General features: G+C 53.3%; 5 protein-coding genes across 5 annotated transcripts; 2 read left to right on the forward strand and 3 right to left on the reverse strand.

Moving 5' to 3' along the window:
- Window positions 1–1,139: 1,139 nt before the first annotated feature.
- Window positions 1,140–2,817, reverse strand: PLICBS_002067 (protein phosphatase PP2A regulatory subunit B; the record flags this gene model as incomplete). The annotated part of the gene is made up of 4 exons (XM_065599947.1): window positions 1,140–1,529; window positions 1,600–1,701; window positions 1,773–2,726; window positions 2,797–2,817. The coding sequence occupies 4 exons, from the start codon at window positions 2,815–2,817 to the stop codon at window positions 1,140–1,142; spliced, it is 1,467 nt and encodes a 488-aa protein (XP_065456019.1).
- Window positions 2,818–7,556: 4,739 nt separating this feature from the next.
- Window positions 7,557–9,125, reverse strand: PLICBS_002068 (uncharacterized protein; the record flags this gene model as incomplete). Its single annotated transcript, XM_018321697.2, has 1 exon — window positions 7,557–9,125. The coding sequence occupies one exon, from the start codon at window positions 9,123–9,125 to the stop codon at window positions 7,557–7,559; it is 1,569 nt and encodes a 522-aa protein (XP_018179176.2).
- A 1,172-nt stretch (window positions 9,126–10,297) lies between these two features.
- On the forward strand, window positions 10,298–11,373 carry PLICBS_002069 (uncharacterized protein; the record flags this gene model as incomplete). The annotated part of the gene is made up of 3 exons (XM_018321698.2): window positions 10,298–10,538; window positions 10,613–11,182; window positions 11,237–11,373. 3 exons carry the CDS (start codon window positions 10,298–10,300, stop codon window positions 11,371–11,373), a joined length of 948 nt encoding a protein of 315 aa, XP_018179177.2.
- Window positions 11,374–14,693: 3,320 nt separating this feature from the next.
- PLICBS_002070 (uncharacterized protein) lies at window positions 14,694–15,449 on the reverse strand (the record flags this gene model as incomplete). Its single annotated transcript, XM_018321699.2, has 1 exon — window positions 14,694–15,449. The coding sequence occupies one exon, from the start codon at window positions 15,447–15,449 to the stop codon at window positions 14,694–14,696; it is 756 nt and encodes a 251-aa protein (XP_018179178.2).
- A 965-nt stretch (window positions 15,450–16,414) lies between these two features.
- PLICBS_002071 (uncharacterized protein) lies at window positions 16,415–18,166 on the forward strand (the record flags this gene model as incomplete). The annotated part of the gene is made up of 2 exons (XM_018321700.2): window positions 16,415–16,654; window positions 16,712–18,166. 2 exons carry the CDS (start codon window positions 16,415–16,417, stop codon window positions 18,164–18,166), a joined length of 1,695 nt encoding a protein of 564 aa, XP_018179179.2.
- Window positions 18,167–22,022: the final 3,856 nt, after the last annotated feature.

The raw sequence follows: 22,022 nt of genomic DNA on the forward strand, positions 1-22,022 counted from the left end.
GTAGACGTTGTTCGCGTCCAACCTCGATCGGTAGCAGAAGCGCGTCGCGCTCGTCTTGTCCCGGCAGAAGCTCGATTACACGAGTGAGTGCGCTCTCGAAAGTCGAATGATTGGACCCCGAGGGCACAAGCGGCGGAGGTCGCGGGGTGTGTCCTCCCAGGCCGAACGCCTTGCGGGGAGCCGAAGTAAAGAAGAGCGCTGTCAGAAAAAGGAGCGGCACCAGGATGAGGAATCTGCGGAACTGTAGCCGGCTCGGCTTTCCGATTCTCACGAGCAACCAACGTGGCCGAAGAGAATTGAAGCTCAGGAGCACCTGGGACACCGATGGGGGCTCCATTCAGACCGATACATGTCGTGGCAGTTGGGCCTGTCGCCCTGCCGGGAGGAGAGTGGGAAAACGTAGAAGAGGAGAGGAAGGCCAATATTATTGAGCGAGCGAGGGCAGTCATATTCAATACGAGTAGAATGACCCGTCAAGCGTGGCCGGGCTGCGCCCACAATTCTTTGGAATCGCTCATACCGTCGTGCGTCAAGGGGTGCATTGATTGTGCTCTGGACTTTTGGAGATACCGAGAAAGCCAGCATTATGTTGGGGGCTACTGGGGTCGAAGAAATGCCCACCAGTCAATGCTACTGAGACCACCACTTGGCAGAGCCAGCGTTGACTTTGATATGCACATGGAGATAAAAGAACGGTTGTTCCAACCCTTAGTCGCCCAGATTTACTTGATGCGAACTTGGGCTCCTTCTTCCACCTCAAATTAGTTCTCATGTTCGAACCAATTGAGCCGCGGGTGACCCGGATCTGACGTTTAGAGCTAAACCCATTTACAGGCACGCTTACGACGACTGGGGGCATCAAATTGGTAGCGGGACTCAATCAATCTCCAATCCCGTTCAAGAACACAGCGCGTGCGGCCAATTCCCATTGGGGTTGGTGGTTAAAAGCCTGCACAAGTGCTGCCTGGATCATACATTTCGGTCTTCACCCCCAACAGATGCCGCAATAGGAAGCAGCCGGTATCATTTACCAGGTGTTGCAAGTTTCATGACATGCCTCAGTTCAACCAACGTAAAGTCCCACTGTAATCTTTCTAGCTCACATTGGTCGGCTTCGTTCTTTTCGAGCGACCAGTCCCTCACGCACCAACTTGCAAACCGTCGGCTATAACCTCTAGGGGCGTTTGCCGAGGCAGCGCGTTTGCAACGGCGTTTGCTTTCGTCATGACTTCATCCCACTCTTTCTCTTCCTCGCTGAGCCACGTAATGGCCCCTCCCGCACTGAGTTCGAGCTTCTCCCCTGCCTTGACAATCGTTCGAATGACCACGGACTGGTCGACGGTGCCGCTAGCGCAGATGTACCCGATGCTTCCGGAGTAGATGCCGCGGTCGCGTTGCTCGAGGGCGTCAAGAATCTGCACGGCACGGAGCTTTGGCGCGCCCGTCATTGAGCCAGGTGGGAAGCACCGCTCAATGACCTTGACGCCTCCGATGGACTGGGCAATCTGCGATTGAATCGTCGTCACAAGCTTACCAACGAGATACAGTCAGACTCTCCCGTGCGGTTTCGAACACAAAACAAGGAAGGGTATGACACACCTGATGGACAGTCTGATATGATTCCACGTGAAGAAGCTTCGGAACAATGATTGAGCTCGACGGTGAGATGTTATGAAGATCAGATCGAATGAGGTCGACAATCTACACGCACGTACCAAGGTGCTGTTAGTGGATGCCCATGCCGCCAACAAATGACAAGATGGGCGACGTACCATTAAGTTTTCGGCAAGCTCTTTGACATCCGTGGCGAGTTGCGTCTTCCTCCGCTCATTTTCTTCAAAGTCGGGGCTTACCGCCAACGTCCCCTTGATCGGCTTCATCTCAGCGACCCCGTTGGCATCCACAGAGATGAATCGTTCCGGAGACGACGACAGAATGGTGTTGTCGTGCGCAGCAAAGTGCATAAAGGCCGAATATGGTGCGGGATTACGTTCTCTCAGGTCCAGGTACAGTGCGTATGGGTCTACCTTTGGGCTTTCGGCCTTGAACTTTGTTGTCAAGGTCAGCTCGTAGGCCTCGCCGTCCTTGATGGCAGCTTTGGCGGCCCGAATTGTGTCCGAGTATGACTCCTCGTTGTCTAGAGCGACGAAACTCGGAAGTCCATGCGGCTCGACATACGGCGGCGACAGAGGGGCCGCGAAAACATCGCGCACACGAGCCAGCAATGCGGAGAACTCTTCCTCGCTCAGGCCAACTTTGCTGACGGCTCCAATGGAGTCGCCTATAGGGTCGGCATCACTTCGTCTTACTAGATTGAACATGGTCCAGTCGCCCGTGTAATTGTCCAATCGCAGTACCGTGCTGGCGAACAGGAGCTCACTGTCGGCGCGCTCCGTGTCCGGGTCTTCTGTTGTCGGCACATAGTGATATCCGGGGAGGGACTCCCGCTTCAGCTCATAGCCAAAGTATCCCAGCAGTCCCACTTGCAGGAGGGGCTGGCCAACTTCAGCCTCTTGGTCCAAGAGCTCAGGGGAAATTGCCTCGGTGTTATCCCGGATGACCTCGCGGTGAAAGTGGTCCAGCCATGTCCAGTACGGCACAGAGAGTCTCTCTGATCGTATTGGCTTACCGTTTTGTTGGAATGAGAGGACTGCCGACTGAGACGAGTAGCTCAGAGCAAACGTCGCTGAGGCCATATAGGAGTTTCGCGAGTGCGAGTCACGAACCTGAGTCGTGTCAGCTTCCACCATCTCCCACTTGAAAGCGCTGCGAGGCAAGATCAACAAACCTTTGCACTATCAAGCCAAATCTCTCCATCCGGCGAGTTATTTCTGAACAGCGAATGGAATATGACCTGAGGCACTGGCCCCTTTCCCAAGCTTGTGGACTTGATGTAGTATGCTGAGCTTGAGGGCCCATCTCCACGGAGTTTAGCTGCTCCGTTTGCATGCACTGGTTCTGTCACATTCTCTTTGAGAATGTGCTGGGGCAAAGAGGCATCAACGGAAAGGGGTCTTTTGGTCCAGCGGTTTCCAGGGTTGCCAGTTGCCCAAAAGTCCAGCACTATCTCGTGGAAGTTCTGCAGAATTTGTTTCCCGTGGGCCGAGCAAATACTTTCCGGGTGCCACTGAGTGCCGAATATTGGACGGTTGCGATGCTGAATCCCCATCAAGACTTTCTTTGATGCATCTTCCGGATCAAATGTCCAGGCAGTAACTTCAAGATCCCGTGGCAGACCTAAATGACGCATTAGTCCACATATACGCAAACTCAGTTTTCCAGATGAGGCTGGGAACGTACTCTCCAAGTCCAGCACCAGGCTGTTGTATCTGACACCGTCAAATCCCTGTGGTAGATCCTTGAGAACACCGAGTTCTCTGTGATGTATCTGGCATATTTGCCCATGTTTGATGTTTGGAGTATGTACAACCTTTGCACCGAAAGAGGTACCAATCCCCTGATGCCCGAGACAGATACCGAGTATCGGGATGGATACCTCCTGAAGGAGTCTGGCGTTGAACCCAAAGTCGGCTTCTCTTTCCGGGGTGCCTGGCCCTGGTGACAAGATGATTGCATCCAATGATGGGAGTATTTCGGTAAAGAACTGATCCCTGGAACAAGAGTTAGCTTGCTGGACGCCTTGAGAAATTTCCAGGCTACACTTCAATGTTGGGGAGCTGGGCACATACCATGAGAATTGGTCGAATCTCACAATTACTACGTTCCACTCTGGATAGGGAACACCATCATGTCCAGTCCGAGTACCTTGAAGGAGCTGGAGGATGTTGTTGGTGTAAGAGTCGTAATGGTCAATGATCAAAACCTTGGCTGTGCCCATGGTGAGGAAGTAATACAGTGAAACACGTCGTTATGATCTCAATACGAAGATTCTCACTGGATACGGTCCCGCGACATGTGCGCTGAATGTGTGTTTAATACCGATCAGTGGCGCCGCACTAGTCGGCATTTACAACGATCACGGGTACCCAGACTCGAGGGCTTACAATTCTCCCAGCTAGCTTATCGTCTCCCGAAATCCCAGCTCTCCTTGGCCTTACCCGGAACCAACCTAGCTGTAGGAGCCAGGCCCGTCGCTCGGAGGGCAAATTGTATCAAAGGCCCCTGTCCGGCAACCATCGCCCACACTCCGAGTCGTCGCCGTAGAATATTCAACATAGTACATGATCACGTCGTATGGTAAAACTGTGGCTTCGTATTGCCTCATGACGGAGTGCGACGGCACAGCAGCTGTCTCCCGCCCGCGGACACATACTCCCTTCGGCGGATGCCGCGTCTCCATGATAAACGACATTCCTATTTAGTACGTAAATGGCGAATGGAAGTCCGAGGCTGCCACCATGGGTCGTGATCCTCCCTCTGAAGCAGTCGAGACTCGAGAGGGCTGATGCTCGCTAGTCAACGATTGTCCTCGGCCCTGGATAACGGGTTGTGGCTTCCAAAAATGCACAAAGGCGGGTCCAGACGCGAAGGGGAACGTTGCTTGGCTCATCTCCCTGCCTCGGGAGGATTCACCATCCGAAAAGCCTCCCGGCTTACTAGCTGCCTTCATCGTTGATGTTGTTCCGCACGACAGTCGTCATTGTTCAGTGCCGACGGAAACATTGCATAACGGGACGTAGGTCAAGTTATTGCAGTACCGGGGGTTTTGACGCAGTACTTCGTCGTGACAAATCGGAGTTCGGACCCGAATGGCCAGATGGTGACATCCACGCATTGGCTTGCGAGATCGATCCGTTACGGGGCGTGCCGGGGTAACGCACGTATACACCCCTGGACCCTGACTGTATCTTGATCAACTCCGTCCCTCTCACCTCCGCATGATTTCACCCCTTCCCAACTGCGACTCTCGGGGTCGGAGAGCATTGATGCCACCGTCAGAAGAAATGCAACTTGCTGGACCCCAGTCCGGCCGGCTGGAGCGACGCCCACCCGCCCCGCGCCGGGGCTCGGACGCTCTCAAGCAAGGCCCATGGCGCTGCGCCAATTGCCCCAAGGAGTTTTCTCAGAGTCAGTATCCATGGGGGGCTTCAGTGCCCACCCCTGTGCTCACCCCTACGTCACGCCAGCTGCTGTTCCTTGTCTGGCGCTGGCAGGGGCGATGCGGTCGTTGCACGACACCAGGTCAATTGAACTAACATCGTGGGTTGCGAGCAACCCTACCCTCGCGCAGAAGAGTACCGTTACAAGCATCAACAACGCTGTCTTCTGGCGAAGCAAAAGGTGTCGAAACAAAAATCATGTGTTGCGTGCGCTGCATCAAAGTTAAGGTGTGACCTGCGGATACCAGCCTGCTCCCGTTGTGCCAGCCGAAATAAGCCATGCCAGTACGTCGCGCCAACGAGAGAACCACAGACAGACGGCCAGGAGATACTCGGATCACGGGAACGGGTTCAAGACCAAAGCGCGGCGCCGGATATCAGTCTCGACATTCACGATCAGGACGCGTTTAGCGGTAGCCAAAGACATGCACCTGTCAGAGGCGGCTTTGCAACCCGAACCGTGCGTTCAGAGGCTGGATCGGAGTTTGTGACCATCAAGGCGCTGGCCGAGGTGGAGAATGACATACCCAGCGCCAATTCCACGGTCCCGTCAATGTCGCAGCAAATGCAACACAACCACTCGTCGGGGCAGGCGCCAAACATGGCGCAATCCAACTGGCAGATGGACTCGCAGGAAGACCAGCAAGACACCTCAGATCAACTACTGGGATCCGCGATTGGAGTCACAGTGCCTGGGTCGGACTGGCTGACCAGAAATGCATACAATCTGGCCGGCGAAGATGCCACGCCAGGATGGCAACATGGCGGCTCATGGCTCTCTCGGAGTCCGTTTGCGCCATCTGACCTCTCCATGCCTGTTCAACTCAACGAAAACACTGTCGGCAGCAACACAGCCGGCATTGCTAACGATGAGATGAACTTCGACCTTCTTGGCTCTCTGGGCATACTCGCCAGGAATCGCATTTCTCCGTCACCGGCAGCGCTGGCTTCACCAGCTTCATCAATATCACGAAGGCGACAGTCAAGTTCTAGTCAGTTTGCTATTTCGTCACAAGCCTCAAACAGGGCCAGCGAGCCCAACAACCCACCGCCCCGGAGAGATCAAGGAAACAGCAACACATTGAAAACGCTTCATGAAGCATCGAAGACGATCTACGAAGAAGACTTCGTGGAGACAAGGAGGCTGCCCGGAATCATCGAATCTAATGCGCCACTGAGTTCGTGTCCCTTCCACAAGCTCAACAGTGACGACGACCTCGTTCAAATCGTCCGGGGGTATCCGAGAGTGATGACAAGTCCAGGTGTTTATCCCCCTTTTGTGCATCACAAGCTTTACCGTTGCGCGGCTGGCGACGTATCCGAGCCGCTGGCGAGGGCATTTTGCTGCGTCGGCGCGTTTTATGCCTCAGTGCCCACCAGCAAGACCTTTGTATACTCCTTGATCAATGAGCAAAGCAGCAAGCTGGTCAAGGGCTTTGTACGTTTGCGCCCACGAACCCACCCACCTTTGCAATGTTCCGCTAACAGTCGCATCAGCATCAATGGCCTGGCTCAGATACCGATATGTTGGCAGTTGTACATGCCATGTGCATCTACCAGGTATGAGATATCCAATTTTACGAAGAAACTGCTGCTCCAGAGAGCCATGAGTCTAAAAACTTGTTCCCATAGATCTTGGGGTTCTTCGTTAGTAGCAGTAGAGAACAGGCTCGGTCGACAGAAGTGCAGCATATGTACTTCCTCAAGGTTGGCGATTCCGCGTACAAGGAAGAACCACCCGTCCTTTATCGCTGACAAAACCGCCAGATGACACGCAAGCTCATTCGACAATATCTTCAGACCGCATCCGGTGAGAATGTTGAAGAAGTAGACTGGAGAAAGTGGATCATGAATGAAACAATTCGAAGGACCGTGTTCCTGGTGAACACGATCAACACCTTATCTTGCAGGATCCAGAAGCAGGACCCTAATTACTTTGAGCCATTGGACGAACATTTGGTACTGAACATGTGTATCCCGGCTCCGCAATCTGTTTGGCAGGCGTCGTCGGCCGAAGAGTGGATGGCAGCGAAAGCGCAGCTAGGGGCGGATGACGTTGCTCGTAGCAAGCTCACTGTTGCGCAAGTCGTCAATCACCTGAAGAATGACAGCTTTAGCGGCGATATAGACACCACGGGATATAGCCAGCGAACGGGAAGACTCGTGCAATACGGGCAGCTTGATGAGTTTACGCGGCTGGTTGTATTTACTTCGAGCTTACAACTCGATTCTTAGATCTGTCCTAGACAAAATACTCCTCGGAGGCCATTCCAGACCAGCAGATTTACCATGCTCTCATAGTGCATATGACAGGCACTGCATCACAGAGTGTTACTTGTGGCTGGGATGTATCACCAAGTTGCTTCGAGGTTTCATCCACTAGTTGCAATCGCCTTGATGATTTATTCTCTCCACTGTTGACTTGAAGCCCATGTCCGTTCTCCACCGGCTCATTGCCCTCGGGCCCTGAAGTTCTACGTATCAGAGGGCTTGCCATCATGCAGCCGCTGGACTTTGCTCCAGTATAACAAATTTCTGGGAAAATCCCTTTCCAGCCTTGCTCAATGCGCTCAAGTCGTCCTGTTCTCGCAGAAGTATGACATTCTCTGGGTACAGCTTCCCAAGTAGAGCCAGCTTGATGACAGGGTCGGCAGCTGGGATGACGTGCACCAGGTTTCCCCGTCCAGCTTGCGCTCGAGGAGAGATGACTAGGCCAGGGGAGGTCAAAATGTCAATCGTGCTGTGAACAAGTCCGACCGGCTGATTGCCATTTATAATCGCGCCGCTCGACACGCCATTTGCCTGCAGCGCTCGTTTCTCTGAATCGCCGTTTTGTTCGGTGGCGGAGCCATTGAGCCTCTTCTCCGATCGAACGTCGTATGCATAACGGCGGCCTCGTGTGATTTGCCCCAGATCGACGGACACGCATACGCCAGAGTCAAGCGTCAGTCTCAGCTTGACGACGCGGCGCAAAGCGTCGTTTCCCGCATCGATGTCCAGAGAAGACTCTGTCACGCGTGTGTCCACAGCAAGCAGGGAGCTGAGGTTCCATCTGCCGTTTGACAATACAGTCTCTGTCCCAGAAGTGTCCTTGGAAGGCGCCAGCTCCGACCGTGGAGCGTTGACATACTCCTGGTGTTCGTAATCGAAGAGCACGTCAGGCTCAGACTTGTAGAATCGGGCCGGGTGATAGCGTAGCAAGTGCAGCGACCTAGACCCGGACAGAAAAGCTGGCAGGATTACGCCTTGGGAATACTGAAAGCCGTAACCACCACGAGGAAGTTGTCTGGCTGTGAAGACCTTTGCCAAGTCGACAATCGCGATGTGTTGAACGGCCCCGGTCAGGCACCGGACAAGGAAAAACTTGCGAGGCTCCTCGAGATCTCTTAGGCCGCGGCTCGAACTATCCGGGATGACCAGGGGAACTTCTTCGTAATTCTCGAACGGCAGAAGGCTGTCCCTTAGGAGGATCATGCGATGGAGCCACTCGTTGTAGAGCTCCATCAGATGAGAGTCGCTTCGGGGCCCTAGGAGGAGCGCGGCGACCGATGGGGTCCACAGATGGCCCTCGCAAGGGCTCCTGAAGCGGATGTCGTGACTGCCCGTGTACACCCTAGCATTTGCATGAACATGGTTTATGATGGTTTCGGCGATTCGATTCGATTGGGAGACAATTTCTCTGCGAGCGGCGTCTTGAGGCGAGTGCGACAGGGGCAAGGTCGACTCTCGGCCGCTCGTGGCCAACGATGCGGCAAGACCATTCACAAGCACTGATCGAGCCGGTGGTTCGGCCGGAGGATCTTGACCCAGCCGAGCGACGATGGCATCGAGGAGGGGGCTGGCGCTGGCGACCAGCTGGCGAACGCTGTAGATGCCAGGGGCTAGCTGGGTGGCCTTCGCGAGTGAAGAATAGCTGGAGTCCCTATGTAGCTGCGCAGCCGATGAGGATTCCATGGGTAGATGTGTCCAAGATGGTTGAATAGTATGGCCCAGAGTGAGATTTGCAAACTTGACCAGTTGATAGGGGGTTGCCGTTGCGAGGGGCGGGGCGAGCGCGGCGATCATGGTGTGCGAGATGGCGAGCCCTTGGCGAGTAGTGTCGAAGAGAGGGCCTTTGCGCGAATGGGAACACAGAGTCGAATAGGCTGAGGTAGAGGCCTTGGAGGCTCAGCGGCAAAAGGCCAGCAGATGTACAAAGTATGGCGCAGTGCGTCTTGTCCGGCGTGGGGAGGTCAAGGCCCGTGGGTGCCACTCAAGACTGCAGTGTATGCCACCCCTACTCCGAGACACTGTATGATGGACTCCACCCAAGGATGGTCATGCAAAGCAGAAATGTGGATGAAAAGAAATAAAGCAAATGGCGGAACGGCCGTGCTGAAGACTAGGATGCGTTCTGTGAATGGCAGTTCAGTCGACAATTGCACCTTCAAAGAAGGATTTCTCCCCTTTAAAATTAGCAGACCGCCAGAGAGGTCAGCTGTCGATGTCCGAAAGCTGTGGCATCGCAGACCAAAGAGGTCTCACACAACGGAATTCTGGTTGGAGAGCGCAATGGTCATGAAGGGCGCATTAGCCCATGGGCAACGGGTCGTCGCGCCAAATCATTCTTCCTGTCTTGAGCCATCCTTACGCCACAGTGGATGTTGATTGCTTTCAGCGTGGCTTCTTGCCCGGCGCAATGTTGTTCTCTATGAGTGCTGCTGTCTGCGTTTGCGACCGCCGCTTCTCAGCGACATGCCCGTTGCTGGCAATTCTGCCGCAACTCGGAGTTGGACGACCAAGAATTGGGTCACCCTTGTCCGATGGTTCGGACTTGTGGCAGATGGGTGGAGCAATCAGGCCCCCAACAGCGCCCCTGGATTGGGCTGATTTGATGAACGACCCTGGTTCCTACCACGAACACCTCCCGACAATCCGATGGGTTTCTCCAGGAGCGGCCACTGGACTGCAGGAAGGATTGAATGCAAGTCAGCCGCGGTCCAGTGTGTTCGAGGAGAGGCCATTGGGGTTGCGTGTGCGATAGTACCACTGTGCACACATTTTAGACCAGAATGACGACATGTCAAGTGTCAAGCAAACTGGCATGACAGCGGTGGATAAGAGGAGCAAGCAACTTAGTGCTCGGTGAGATGACCTACCAGCCTGGAACATCGCCGGACTCACTGCTCAGGAACCGAACGACCACGTTTTAGCGAAGCAAACTGTGCCGGCATACCTTGACGCAACAACCTCACGCCATGGCAAGTGCAGCTCTCGATAATCGTTCACCGGTGGCGGTAGTTGTGCCAGCAGCAGTGCCACCTCCTCAATTCTCAGGCACAGAAGGGGCTTACATGCTGCCTCACCATGCGCAAGAGATCGAGCGACTCGGCAGACAACATCACTTTATGAAGTCGACGACCGACGGAAAAGTGCTTGTAGTTCCCGTCATCAACCAGCGTGACTCTCTGACAGTACTCGATTCTGGCGCCGCTGATGGTACGTGGGCCGCCGTCGAGCCTTTGGGCATCCTCCGCAGAGCGGCTCGACTTCAGAATTAACTTCTTTGTCAGGTCTTTGGCTTCGTGATCTTCGTAGCCAGCTGCCGACGCACAAGCTTGATCTCTTTGGCGTTGACATTGGCTCAGCGTTATTTCCCCGACAAGCAGCCCCCGGCGACTCTGCTGTGGACCTCAGAAGCCATGACATTCGCACACCGTTTCCAACCGAGTGGAATTGGACGGACAAATTTGACGTGATTCACCAGCGGCTTCTCATTTGGGGTATCAAGTCTGCTGAATGGCCGGCTGTCATCTCTAACCTGGTTTCGTCACTCAAGCCTGGCGGCTACATTCAGCTTGTTGAGGCGGAATGGATCAATCCGAAGAATCCCGCCGACGCGGTTTCGCGGCCGCAACTGAGGAAGCAAGCGGCTCTGCAAGAGTGGTCCACAGCTAACTTCGGAATGGACATTCATATTGCATATAAACTTGCCGGCCTGCTGGCCGACGCCGGATTGGAGGATGTCGAGACAATCCAGTACGACCACGGGTATGGTGCGTTGGCTAGAGTAGAGAACCAGCGAGACGTCTCGGCGGAGCTTTGGGTTGAGTGCTTTCGCACCCTAGATGAGAAGATCCCCGGTAAGCGCAGCCTGCCGTTCCAGACTAATTGACCTGCTAACCCGACGAACTTAGAGGAAGGTATTCCTGGGGTCGCTGCGAACGCAAAGGAGTTCCATGAGTTCTTGGATGCTTTAGAGGTAGAGATAAAGACTTATGGGTACCAGCCGAAGCTGAACTTTGTATACGGAAGGAAGCAGTCGATCGTGTGATGCAAGTACTAAATAGACTTGACATGGTTCCTCCTGAGTTGTTAGGTATGAGACGTTGTGAGGCTCAGCGTGGTACGGTACGCGTGCAGTCGTCAACGGGACACCTGTGGTTCGATGAAAGAACGGCTCACTATATTACTGATTCAACACACTATAACCGGCTGGATCAAAACACTGCGATGGGCAATAGTAACTGGCAGAGAACGAAAGTGGACAAGCTGCCTTCACTGCACAGGTAGCGTCTGTAATGGAAAGATTACGGTTCGCCGTTGAACCTGAACTGGCCAAAGATATGTCCTCGCTCAGTTTGATTCGCATCACACGTCGACCCGCCAGAATGGGTATTGTCGCACCTATATCACATATGAAGTCTACTAAAGGCTCCTAGATGAGTTGCCAGGATAGGCATCCAATCGAAACAACAGAGTATGTCCATCGTGTCGCCTCTATGTCATTTTGTCCAATGATTCAGACTACTTCTCAAGCTAAAGTACCTTGCTTCTCAACGAACTTCGCGAAATCGGTGACCAGCGTCAAAGCCTGGTCCCTTGACAAGCGTGGATCACAAAGGGACTTGTAACAGCTCTTGAGATCGTCCTCATCGCCTAGATGGTCGTTGTCAAGACATTCAGTGACATCATCTCCCGTCTGTTCGAGATGGATTCCACCCAGATGGCTACCCAAACTTCGATGAGCAAGATACGTTTCTTGAAGTTCCAGCAGCATGTCTCGTGCTCGACGGGTCTTAATGCCACTCTGGGTCACAATTGTGTTTCCATGACAGGGATCGCACATCCAGATAGGGACATGGCCACTTAATTGTACTGCCCTGATGATCGGGGCAAGGACAGTAACGACTTTTCCATGGCCCATGCGCGTTATGATAGTTATTTTCCCATGTTGCATTTGGTCCGGAGCAAGAACGCTGAGAAGGGCAACGACTTCAGCGGGAGTCGCAGTCGGGCCGATCTTCACACCGACGGGGTTTCGGAGGCCCCTAGCATACTCGACATGCGCCCCATCGCGCTGACGAGTACGTTCCCCGAGCCATATTGTTGTGGCCGAGAGGTTGTAATGATCTCGCGTTAGCGAGGCCTCGTAAGGCAAATGCAGCGCCTCATGTGAAGAGTACAGCGTTGCAGCGCTGGATGACTTGGACGTTACGCCCACAGAAGGCGCCAAAATGTGGCGAATGGTATTTTGAGATGCGGCAGCGTAGAAATAGCCCAGAAGAAGTCGATTGGGGTCTGGCCGGCGATCAGTCGGATCTTCAGAGTTGACGTTGTGTCCCCGAAAGGCGTGGATAACCTCCCCCGATGCGAGTGTTTCGAATGGATTAGACCGCGGCTTCGCGTATTGGCCTGCAATTCGGCCAAGTGCAATGACAGGTTTTCCGAGCGCCTTTTCCAGAATTCTGCTTTGGCGGCGAAGCAAGTCGACTTTCCGATTGATGAGACTGTATCGAACGTCGTGAAAGCTTTCGGCACAGTCGCCCCCCTGAATGATAAAGCCACGGCCGAGGGCAACGTGGTAGAACTCCGCGCGTGCTCTCTCAATTTCTGAGGAACTGACCAAGGGTGGCAACTGTCGCAGGTAGGAACATGTCTCTTCCAACGCACCCGCGTTTTCGTACTCAACAGCCTGGGCGGCTGGCTTAGACTGCCATGACTCCGCCGTCCAAGTTGGGAAGCCGGATGTTGATGCAGTGACATAAGAACTCGTATCTTCTGGAAGAGCAGCAATGACTGGGGGCATCTCAGCGGGAAGCCTCGTCCCCAAGATCTAGAAATATGCCAATCTTGTTAGTGGCGCTACATCGGAGCAGGTACTGTTTCACTTGCCTGAACCTGTGTTTGCATCATCGAGTATGACGAGATCAAGTTTGTATGATAAGAGCGAATTCTCAGACTGAGACTGACTTATAAACTGCCGGTCTTCTGTTCTCCGGGAACAATAGCAAATAAAACAGTGTTGTTACGCGCTCGTTTCATGTTCACAGCACATCTCGGTCTAGGATACGGAGAAGTCCTGATTCACTAGGCGACCCTATAAGCATATGAACTCAATCATTCAGCTACACCTGAAGTGCAGCAAAGGTCGCCCTCTACGGCCCGAAGGTCCCAATCCAGGCATCACGCGTGCCGTCCCACCCAGCGCCGTCTCGTCTCTTCACCCGCCGAGAAGCCGCCTGCCGCTGCGCAACCCCGACCGCTGGCGCAATTTAGATACGTTTGTTTGCCATGCCGCTAGCCTGCCGAACGCCTGCAGCCTAATAATGAGGCGTTGACGTGTGTAAAGGAACGGCGCTTGCAAGGGCCGCGCCCCCGCCTCTCCGAGGTTCGCGAGGCCATCACCAAGGGTGGCGCGGAGGATCCAGATCTGTCAGCTTTGAGAATGCTAGAATGAACCGACACCTATTATTACTCTATTGTCCGGCGGAAACTTGCGTCCGTGTCCGGGGCAGTAGAATGCTCCGATACCACCTGGGGCTCGGGCTCCGACTTCCTCCTAATCCTGAAACAACCACGGACGCAGGTCGTCGGAGTGCGATGGCAACCGACGGTGGCATAAGCTGTGCCTGAGTGACCCACATCAAGCGATGCCTCCAGTGCAGTGCACACGGCGCTCATGGTCGCGGCTTGCCGGACTCGCATATGCCGAACTAGGTCTCGCCACTGCTGAACTGTCTTGCACAATTGGTGATTCTGACCAGTTAAAACACCGACACGAGGATTGAAGCGTTTGCCTGCAGGGGTTAGGTTGTGTCGGTGTCATGGAAGGTGGCCCGGAGAATTGTACAGGGGACTGTGAACGTGCAGGGATCATGGCACCACATGCCGACGACGGCAGACGTCGCAAAACGCCCGAAAGAGCATATCTTGTTGAATCAAGCAACCTTGTAACTTTGTATGTACCAACTCTCTAAGATGCTACAACTTACGAGCCACCCGCAGCAACAGGCTGCGGTGCGGGTCCATCCGTTGCCTTGTCCGTCCCTCGTTGCATCTTGTCCGTCCACGTGGTTGTATTTTGTCCTTTCTTGTGCAGATACGCGAGCCTCTCCACCACGTGTTTTCCAGCATAGACAGGTCCGTACTTCTTCGGGTTATCCGCTGTGCAACACTTGTCGATCGGCTCTACCAGTGCCTCTCGGTTAGGGTGGCCAAACCACGCGATGGAGTACCGAGCTGGAACGACAGCAGGGATCTGGCCCGTAATGTCCGTCTTTGGCTCCGGTTCCACCACTCGATGCTCGGTGGAGACCAGTCTGTCATTGAACCACCGAGAAAGTAAGTCTCCCACTGTTCCGGCAGACATGCTTAGCAGTGCGAAGACAAAAGCTTCATAGAATGCATCTCACCATTGATAATTGCGCAACCCGGGATCGGGGGTGCCGCGATGTAAGTGCCATCCGTGCGCCGTACTTGCAAGCCCCCGCTCTCGTCATTGAACAGCAACGTCAATGTGCCGTAGTCAGTGTGGGCTGACGCGCGTAACCTATCCTGGAATGCGGTTCGGCTGGTCTCTGGGTAGTAAATGACACGGAAAAAGTGATCCTTCTCGTTAACATGAGGCTCGAAGAAGTTCTCATCCACTCCGACTTGTCGGGCGAGTGCCCGCAACAGTACCAGGTGTACTTCGTGGCACTTCTCAAAGAAGAAGTTCATGTCGTCTCGGAACTCGGGCCAGTCTTCTGGCCACTGGTTCGGCCTTGTAGGGTCATTCTCTTTGCCGACATCAAAGGCCTCTTTGAGATCAGAGTGACGTGAGTCTCCCGACGTTCGAGCCGGAGAGAACCACCCGTGGAATCCTTTCGACTCTCCAGTTTCCACCTTGGCCTTCTCCGATTCTGGAAGGGCAAAGAAGCGTTTCGCGTGTGAAAAGAGATTGTCTCGTGCGTAGTCCGGAATTGAATGGTTGTTGAGGTAGCAGAACCCAACGTCGACGAAGGCTTGGAAGAGCTTTTGCTGCTCCAGCTCGCTTTCTTCTAAGACTTCTGGCGATCGGGAGATTGATGGGCCAATAATTTTTGCAAAGTCAATGATTGGAAGACTGGTAGTCCCGTTTGCCGCCATATTTCCGATGTCAGAGGTGCCGGGTTGCTCCGTGGAAGCTTCAGCCAAAAGACAAGCTTGTAAGATGCTGTAGCTGGTTTCGCTCAGAAAATTGACGTTTTCCCAATGGGCTAAGCAACCTGCACCTCTGTTCCCTCGAACAATCAGCGGCCTTTTAATAAGAAGACCTATCGAAGTGACCGAACTGCATGTGCTCCTTTGTCCTATACCATGCTACGTACTCTCGTTTCCTGCGGCTTACCGTTGCTTGTAGTGCCGTGCAAGCATACGCATCGGAACGTGGGTGGCCGAGGGTTCCCCTGGGAATCGACCACTATTGCTCGGTCCGCATCCCTCGACCGCGCCAGTCAGCGTCGGACTCTACAGAATCCAGTCAATGTAGAATGCACATGGCCGATGTCACCGCGGAGTCACTTCAGATCGTCCAGTTTAGACCAATGCATTTATCCCGAAATCCATCGATCTCCGACTACACAACCCTCGGAATTCGACTGTTAATTCACGTCATCTCAGCGCACCATGGCGTGTTCTGTGATAGGGCCCACGCCGCTGATGCTACGGTCCTATTCCCCACTTACATGCATGATCCGCCACCACCCCGTTGCCTGCCGTCTTTTAGCAACGGCACTTCTTGCACAGATTGGAACAGGGGTATGCTTCCGCGCGGTATAGGCTCGGACAAATTTACACAGTTTCGCTATTCCTGCTTACGTTCGCCTGTCGGAGTGAAAAGGCGACGCCGAATTGCATCTGAGGTTGATCCAGTGGCGTCAGGAGCTCGAGGTATTGTTCACGACTTCTTGCGGCTTTCTAGCCCATGCGCTTTACTACGAATACGTGCGACATATATATCGTCAAAACAAATTGTACTGTAACCACAAGAGATTGTGAGAGTGTTAAAGACCTTGGTTACATGAGTGATACGCACAATTGTAACGATCACACATACCCACCAACTGCCCAACATGGTATTTTCGTCTAAACTCCCTCAGATTGATGCACCGGCTACGGATGTCTTCAACTTTATATTCAAGACCGGGCGGGAGAACTACCCGCGAGACCGTGTCTTATACCGTGTGCACGAGACTGGAGAGGTCCTGACTCTTGAGGACCTCGAGCAACGGAGTCGCCGACTTGCCAGCGTCCTGGTGAAAAAGTACAACATCAAACCAAACGATGTTGTTGCGTTCTTAGCAAACAATTCAGTAAGGAAGCAGTAGCATTATTAGGATTCGTGGATCGATTACTCACCGCGTATACAGATTCACTATCCTATTGCATATTTTGCAGCCCTTGCCGCCGGAGCCACGATCTCACCTATTCCAGTGCAGCAAGGCCTGGACTCCCATGCAGTTCTTCCGAGGCTACAGCAGGCCAATGCGAAGCTGATAATCACCGATGAAGGCCTAGCCCCAATTTCACAGGCTGCCGCCAAGGCATATGACGGCATTCCTTTGATCAGCCTTGCTGGTTCACCTGCAGGGATCCCCAATATCGAAGACCTACTCGCCAACGAGCAAGAACTCTTCGATGGTTTTCGACTTCAGACACGGGATGAGACCGAAGAACACTACGCGTTCATTTACCGAACTAGCGGGTCTTCGGGGATCATCAAGTCGTTTCTCACGACACACGCGCACTGGGCAGCGAACCTCTTAACGACGCGACTGACCGTACCGGAAGATACAAACCCAGAGACAGATGTCTGGGTTTCATCACTGCCATTCGCCTATGGTATCAACGCCAAACTCAACTTAGGCCTGAATGTCTTACTGGGTATACCCGTCGTGATCCTCCTCAAGCCATTTGATCAAACATCGCTTCACTTAATCGACCAGTACGGCATTACGTTCCTGTTTGTTACGCCTCCTTTGGCAGCCCAAGTTGCGAAATCCCCCAAGGCGGACGGCGTCACGTACAAGAGCATCAAGTGGCTTCTATCTGCTGGCGCCCCTGTTCACACGAAGATCCGAGATGCGGTACAGGAGAAGTTTAATGGTACACGACTCACCTTGGAATGGGGCACCACGGAGACTCTTCTCATTGCCTTGCAGATTGACGAGGCTTCCTCGGTCCCTGGGTCGAGTGGAACACTTGTTCACGGCGTAGAGGCAAGGGTCATCGATCTTGAGACAAAAGAGGACCTCGGTCATAACCAGCAGGGAGAGATTCTCGTGCGAAACACTCTCGCGCGATTTGCTGGGTACAAGGACAACGCTGAGGCCAACAAAGACTTTGATACAGATGGGTGGTTTCATTCGGGTGATGTTGGCTACGTTGATGAGAAGTCTAACGTCTTCATCGTCGATCGGCTCAAAGAGTTGCTACGAGTCGGCGATGGTTACGGAACCCATGCTTCAGCCGACGAGTTCGAGGCGGTGTTATTTGACCATCCTGCTGTTGCGACGGCCGTTGTCGTTGGCATTCGAGATGTCGACACCCAGCAGGAGCACCCAACCGGGTTTGTTATCCTCCAGCCAGAGCATGTACCGAGAGATGATGCCAATACGAGCAAGAGGCTCTCGGAGTTGGCCTCAGAGTTGGAATTATTTGTTGAGAGCAAGCTCGGCAAGTTCAAAAGCCTTTCGGGTGGAGTATTCTTCGTCTCGGAGTATCCTTACGTTGGGTACAAGATCAACAGAAGGCGGTTGAAGGAGTTGGTGCAGGTCGGCGGAGGGACAGAAACTACGAGTCGCTGGGTTGGAGTTGCTGCGTGAAGTTCCGAGGAGCTGACCGCCATCCTGTTATACGGGCTAAGAAGCCTGGAATAGAACTTATATCTTGTTGAATTAACCAGACGAGAATGATACCTGAGAATCAGGAGTTTAAGCATTTGAGACGAATCCATTCAGTTCTTAGTTGCCAATCTCAACTCATGCCGTTATCGAGGACCAAAGGAGTGTGAAAATGTGTCCAAGCATCTTCGGGCCCCATGATTGTCGCCGTCTCTCTACATCAGCCAAGTTGACTCGCCAACATGGTCAGGCATTATGTCAAAGTCGTACACAACCAGAGTGTTGTCAACATCCCATCAAGCATTGGAGACTTACAGTCAATAGGCGCGGACGCATTTTCGTAACAAGCTATAGATAGCTATTAGACTTTATACACCAACCATTACGCGCAGCCCCAGGCAACGCAGTGCCCACGGCACCGTAATGGCGCGAATCCGGACATCATAGCTCCTGTTTAGGGAAAAGAACTGCTGCCTTCGTGGAATCCTGTCTCCCCTCCTCCGTGGAACTGGTGTCCTGAATCAAGCTAGGAGCCTTCAGATTACGCCGTTGTTTCCAAGACAGTCCAGGTGTTTCAAAGATTGAACTGATCTCCTCGAGTGTATATCCTCTGGTCTCGACAAAGAACTGCCAAACGGCAAGCAGCTTTATCATGTCAGTATGTCCGACATGAATCAAATCGAACAAGTAAGTGAACGTACCTCGATCAAAGTATACACTATGTATACTATATAATACTTCCAGCCAATATTTTGCAAGCCGATGGGGTTAACAAAGGTCGAGAAGAATCCCGAGATGTGCATTACGCCAGTCATGTACGCAACGCCGCGGGCTCGAGTCTCGAATGGCAGCAATTCGGCAGGATATGCCCATAGAGGCGTCCACCCGAGGTCATATGCACCATTAGAGAGGAATATTGAGACAAGGACACCAATGGCGTAGTTATTTGTCTTATGGGTGGTGTATACTGTCATAATATGTTATTTCATGTTGAACATCCAAGTATTCGGTATTGTGGTCAAGCCTCGAGAGACATGGGAACTTACAGGCCGCAAAGGATGTCCAGAGGATAAAGGCTACCAGCATTCCGGTGGTAGAAATTAGGAACAGCCTTCGTCGGCCGACCTTCTCCACGAGCAGCGACGCAACCATCGCGAGAACAAAGTTGTATATCGATAAGCAACCGTTAATTGTTGTTTGCTGAACAGTTTCGGTGATGCCAATGCTGTTAAGGACCGAATGTAGGTAGTATTGGACAAGTCCGTTGCCAGAGATCTATCTAGAGTTAGCTTCAGGCACATCGCGCTCTCTGGGGTAACTCAGACTAGCCTCCAGAAAAAGGCCGCAGAAAGTCACAATAATGAGCCTGCGCCGATTTGGCTTCGATCTAACAAGATCAAGATAGCTGCCTTCTTTCTTCACTCGAGTATCTTGAAGAATAGCTTCCTTGATCTGGCTATACTCGATGTCCACGATGGGGCTTTGCTCATCGCCGTTGGCATGGTACTTGACCAGTATCTGCCTTGCTTTGGCACCACTTCCCTTGGAAATGAGCCATCGCGGGCTTTCTGGGACGAGCCAAATGAGTAGCAGTTGAATCACGGCAGGAACTCCTTGAAGTATGCTCGGGGTTCTCCAAGACCATGAGTTTTCGATGTGCTGCGTTCCGTAGGTCGTCCAAGCGGCAATTATTGCCCCAATATACCACGCTGTTGGGAAATAGGACAAAACGGTTCCTCGGTGCTTTGGCAACGCCAGCTCAGCAAGCAGCAGCGGAGCCCCAACGACTGTAAAGGCGAGACCCCAGCCGATGAGAAAACGGGCAATGATGAATGGTGCGACGTGCTTAGCCGAGCCCTGGAGAATGGCACCGACCAATGTCCAAGCGGCGCCGAAAGCAATCGACGCTCGCCGGCCGATCCTGTCTACGAGCCAACCCACGAGGGGCAGTGCCACGATGGCACCAACAGACTGAATGGAGTTGAGCAGGCCGAGAATCGGGCCCGTGGGGTGGTTAAACTCTGTACGACCGCACAGACTTGTGTGTTAGTCGCTGGACAAGAAGGGGGGGCGGGCAATTGTTGCGGACCTTTTTGCCAGGATGGGAGAAGTTGCAAGCCGTTCATGATCATGCCGTCGAAGCCCTGGTACGAACTACTAAGAATGACAATCGGTAACAAGAGGTACAACGTCCTCAAGCCGGGGTCTCGCCACCAGGCTGTCGCTGGGCCCAGCTGATCCGCTGCCATGGTGTGATACTGATCGCAAGGACGACGGCTGGTGTGGCTTGAACCTGTAAATGGCACAAAGGTCGAAAACTGGATGATTGCCAAAGGCGGTGCCTCCGCGACGATTAATTGCAAGGACAAATAGTTTCGCAGGCGCTGCGAATGTGGTAATGGCAATTCGAATGACTTCACTCGGTCATCTTAAAGGGAAGGATGATGCATTTCACCACATGCGCCATTGCCAGCCCTGTAGATATTACTTCTCACCATCATTGGATGCTCTCATGCTTCGGCAAAGTTTGGCCAGCACGCCATATCGTGGCGGTTCAAGAAAAGTCGTCTTTACGACCATGTGGGCGAGTACACCATCGACTTTTGCCAAGGTCTTCCGTCGGGCCCGCCACAACGACCCTTGTGGTGATTGGTGTCACCAGCTCACGGCCAAGGTCAGAGCGCCTCATTCCACCACTGCCTCCGCCGAGCTCGCAAGAACCCTGGCGGAAAAGACAAATTATCGATAGTCATGAATCTCCATGTAAGTAACTGGTCATGATGGGGGAAATCGAGTCGGCAGAGCGCCAGGGTCTTAGTGCAGGGCACCCATGTTTGTCCGACACAACTGCCATTCAAGTCCGATTGACATCGGAGTTGGACGACCTCTCCACCACAATGTTCAGACTAGCGACCGGGAGTCGCGAGAATGCGCACAACTTGAGGAATCTTGCGCAAGAGATGAGCTTCGAACAATGTCTCGGACTTCGGGCGTTGCCAATTGGCTCCGCGTTGCCTCTTTACGCCCTCTGTTCCTGCTGAACAACCGATAGACGCGATTGCCAACTGACAAGCAAGAAGCTGCTGGCACAAGCAGCCCAGCCTATCCACTTCCAAGTCCCGCCACCAAGCTTTTCGGCGCCATTCATCCGTCGCCAGCCTTTGGCAGCCCCGTTCAACTCGCCAATAGACCAAGCTGCCGTGCCGGCCTCTGCTCACCACACATGTCTGACAAGGCTAGCGAAAGGGACACGACGGTGTCTGCGGCGCCGCCAGATACCGACGATGTCGTCTCAACCCGCGACAAGCCAGCCGACAACGATATTGGGATCGCTGGTGTTGAGTCTGTCAAAGAGCTTTTGCGCCATCAAAGTCCCGTTGGGCATGAGTCCCGAAACGGCATCAGCCTCTGGTTTCAGGACCTCTCTGTCTCCGCCTCACATGCTAACGCGGTTGACGTCAAGAACTTGAAGCAAGCCATCTTGAACACGTTCGGGCCAGATCAGATCAGTTTTCTAAAACAAACGATATGGAGTTATTTCTTTCCTCCAAGTGCTCCTCGCGCCTCCAACAGAATTCTCAAGGATTGCTCCGGACTCGTCAAACCGGGCGAAATGCTCCTCGTTCTTGGCCGTCCGGGCAGTGGATGTTCAACGTTTCTTCGGACAATCGCGAATCGGTCGCCTTTGCCAGTGACAGGCAACCTCGAGTACGAGAATATACCAGCCTCTGTCTTCGCAAAAGATCATAGCAGGGAGACAATCTACCTTCCCGAAGAGGATCGCCATGTCGCCACGTTGACCGTGAGGCAGACTATCAATTTCGCTTTGCGCAACTCA

This window comes from Purpureocillium lilacinum, assembly GCF_023168085.1.
Source record: "Purpureocillium lilacinum CBS 284.36 DNA, scaffold_2, whole genome shotgun sequence".
Classification (NCBI taxonomy): domain Eukaryota; kingdom Fungi; phylum Ascomycota; class Sordariomycetes; order Hypocreales; family Ophiocordycipitaceae; genus Purpureocillium; species Purpureocillium lilacinum.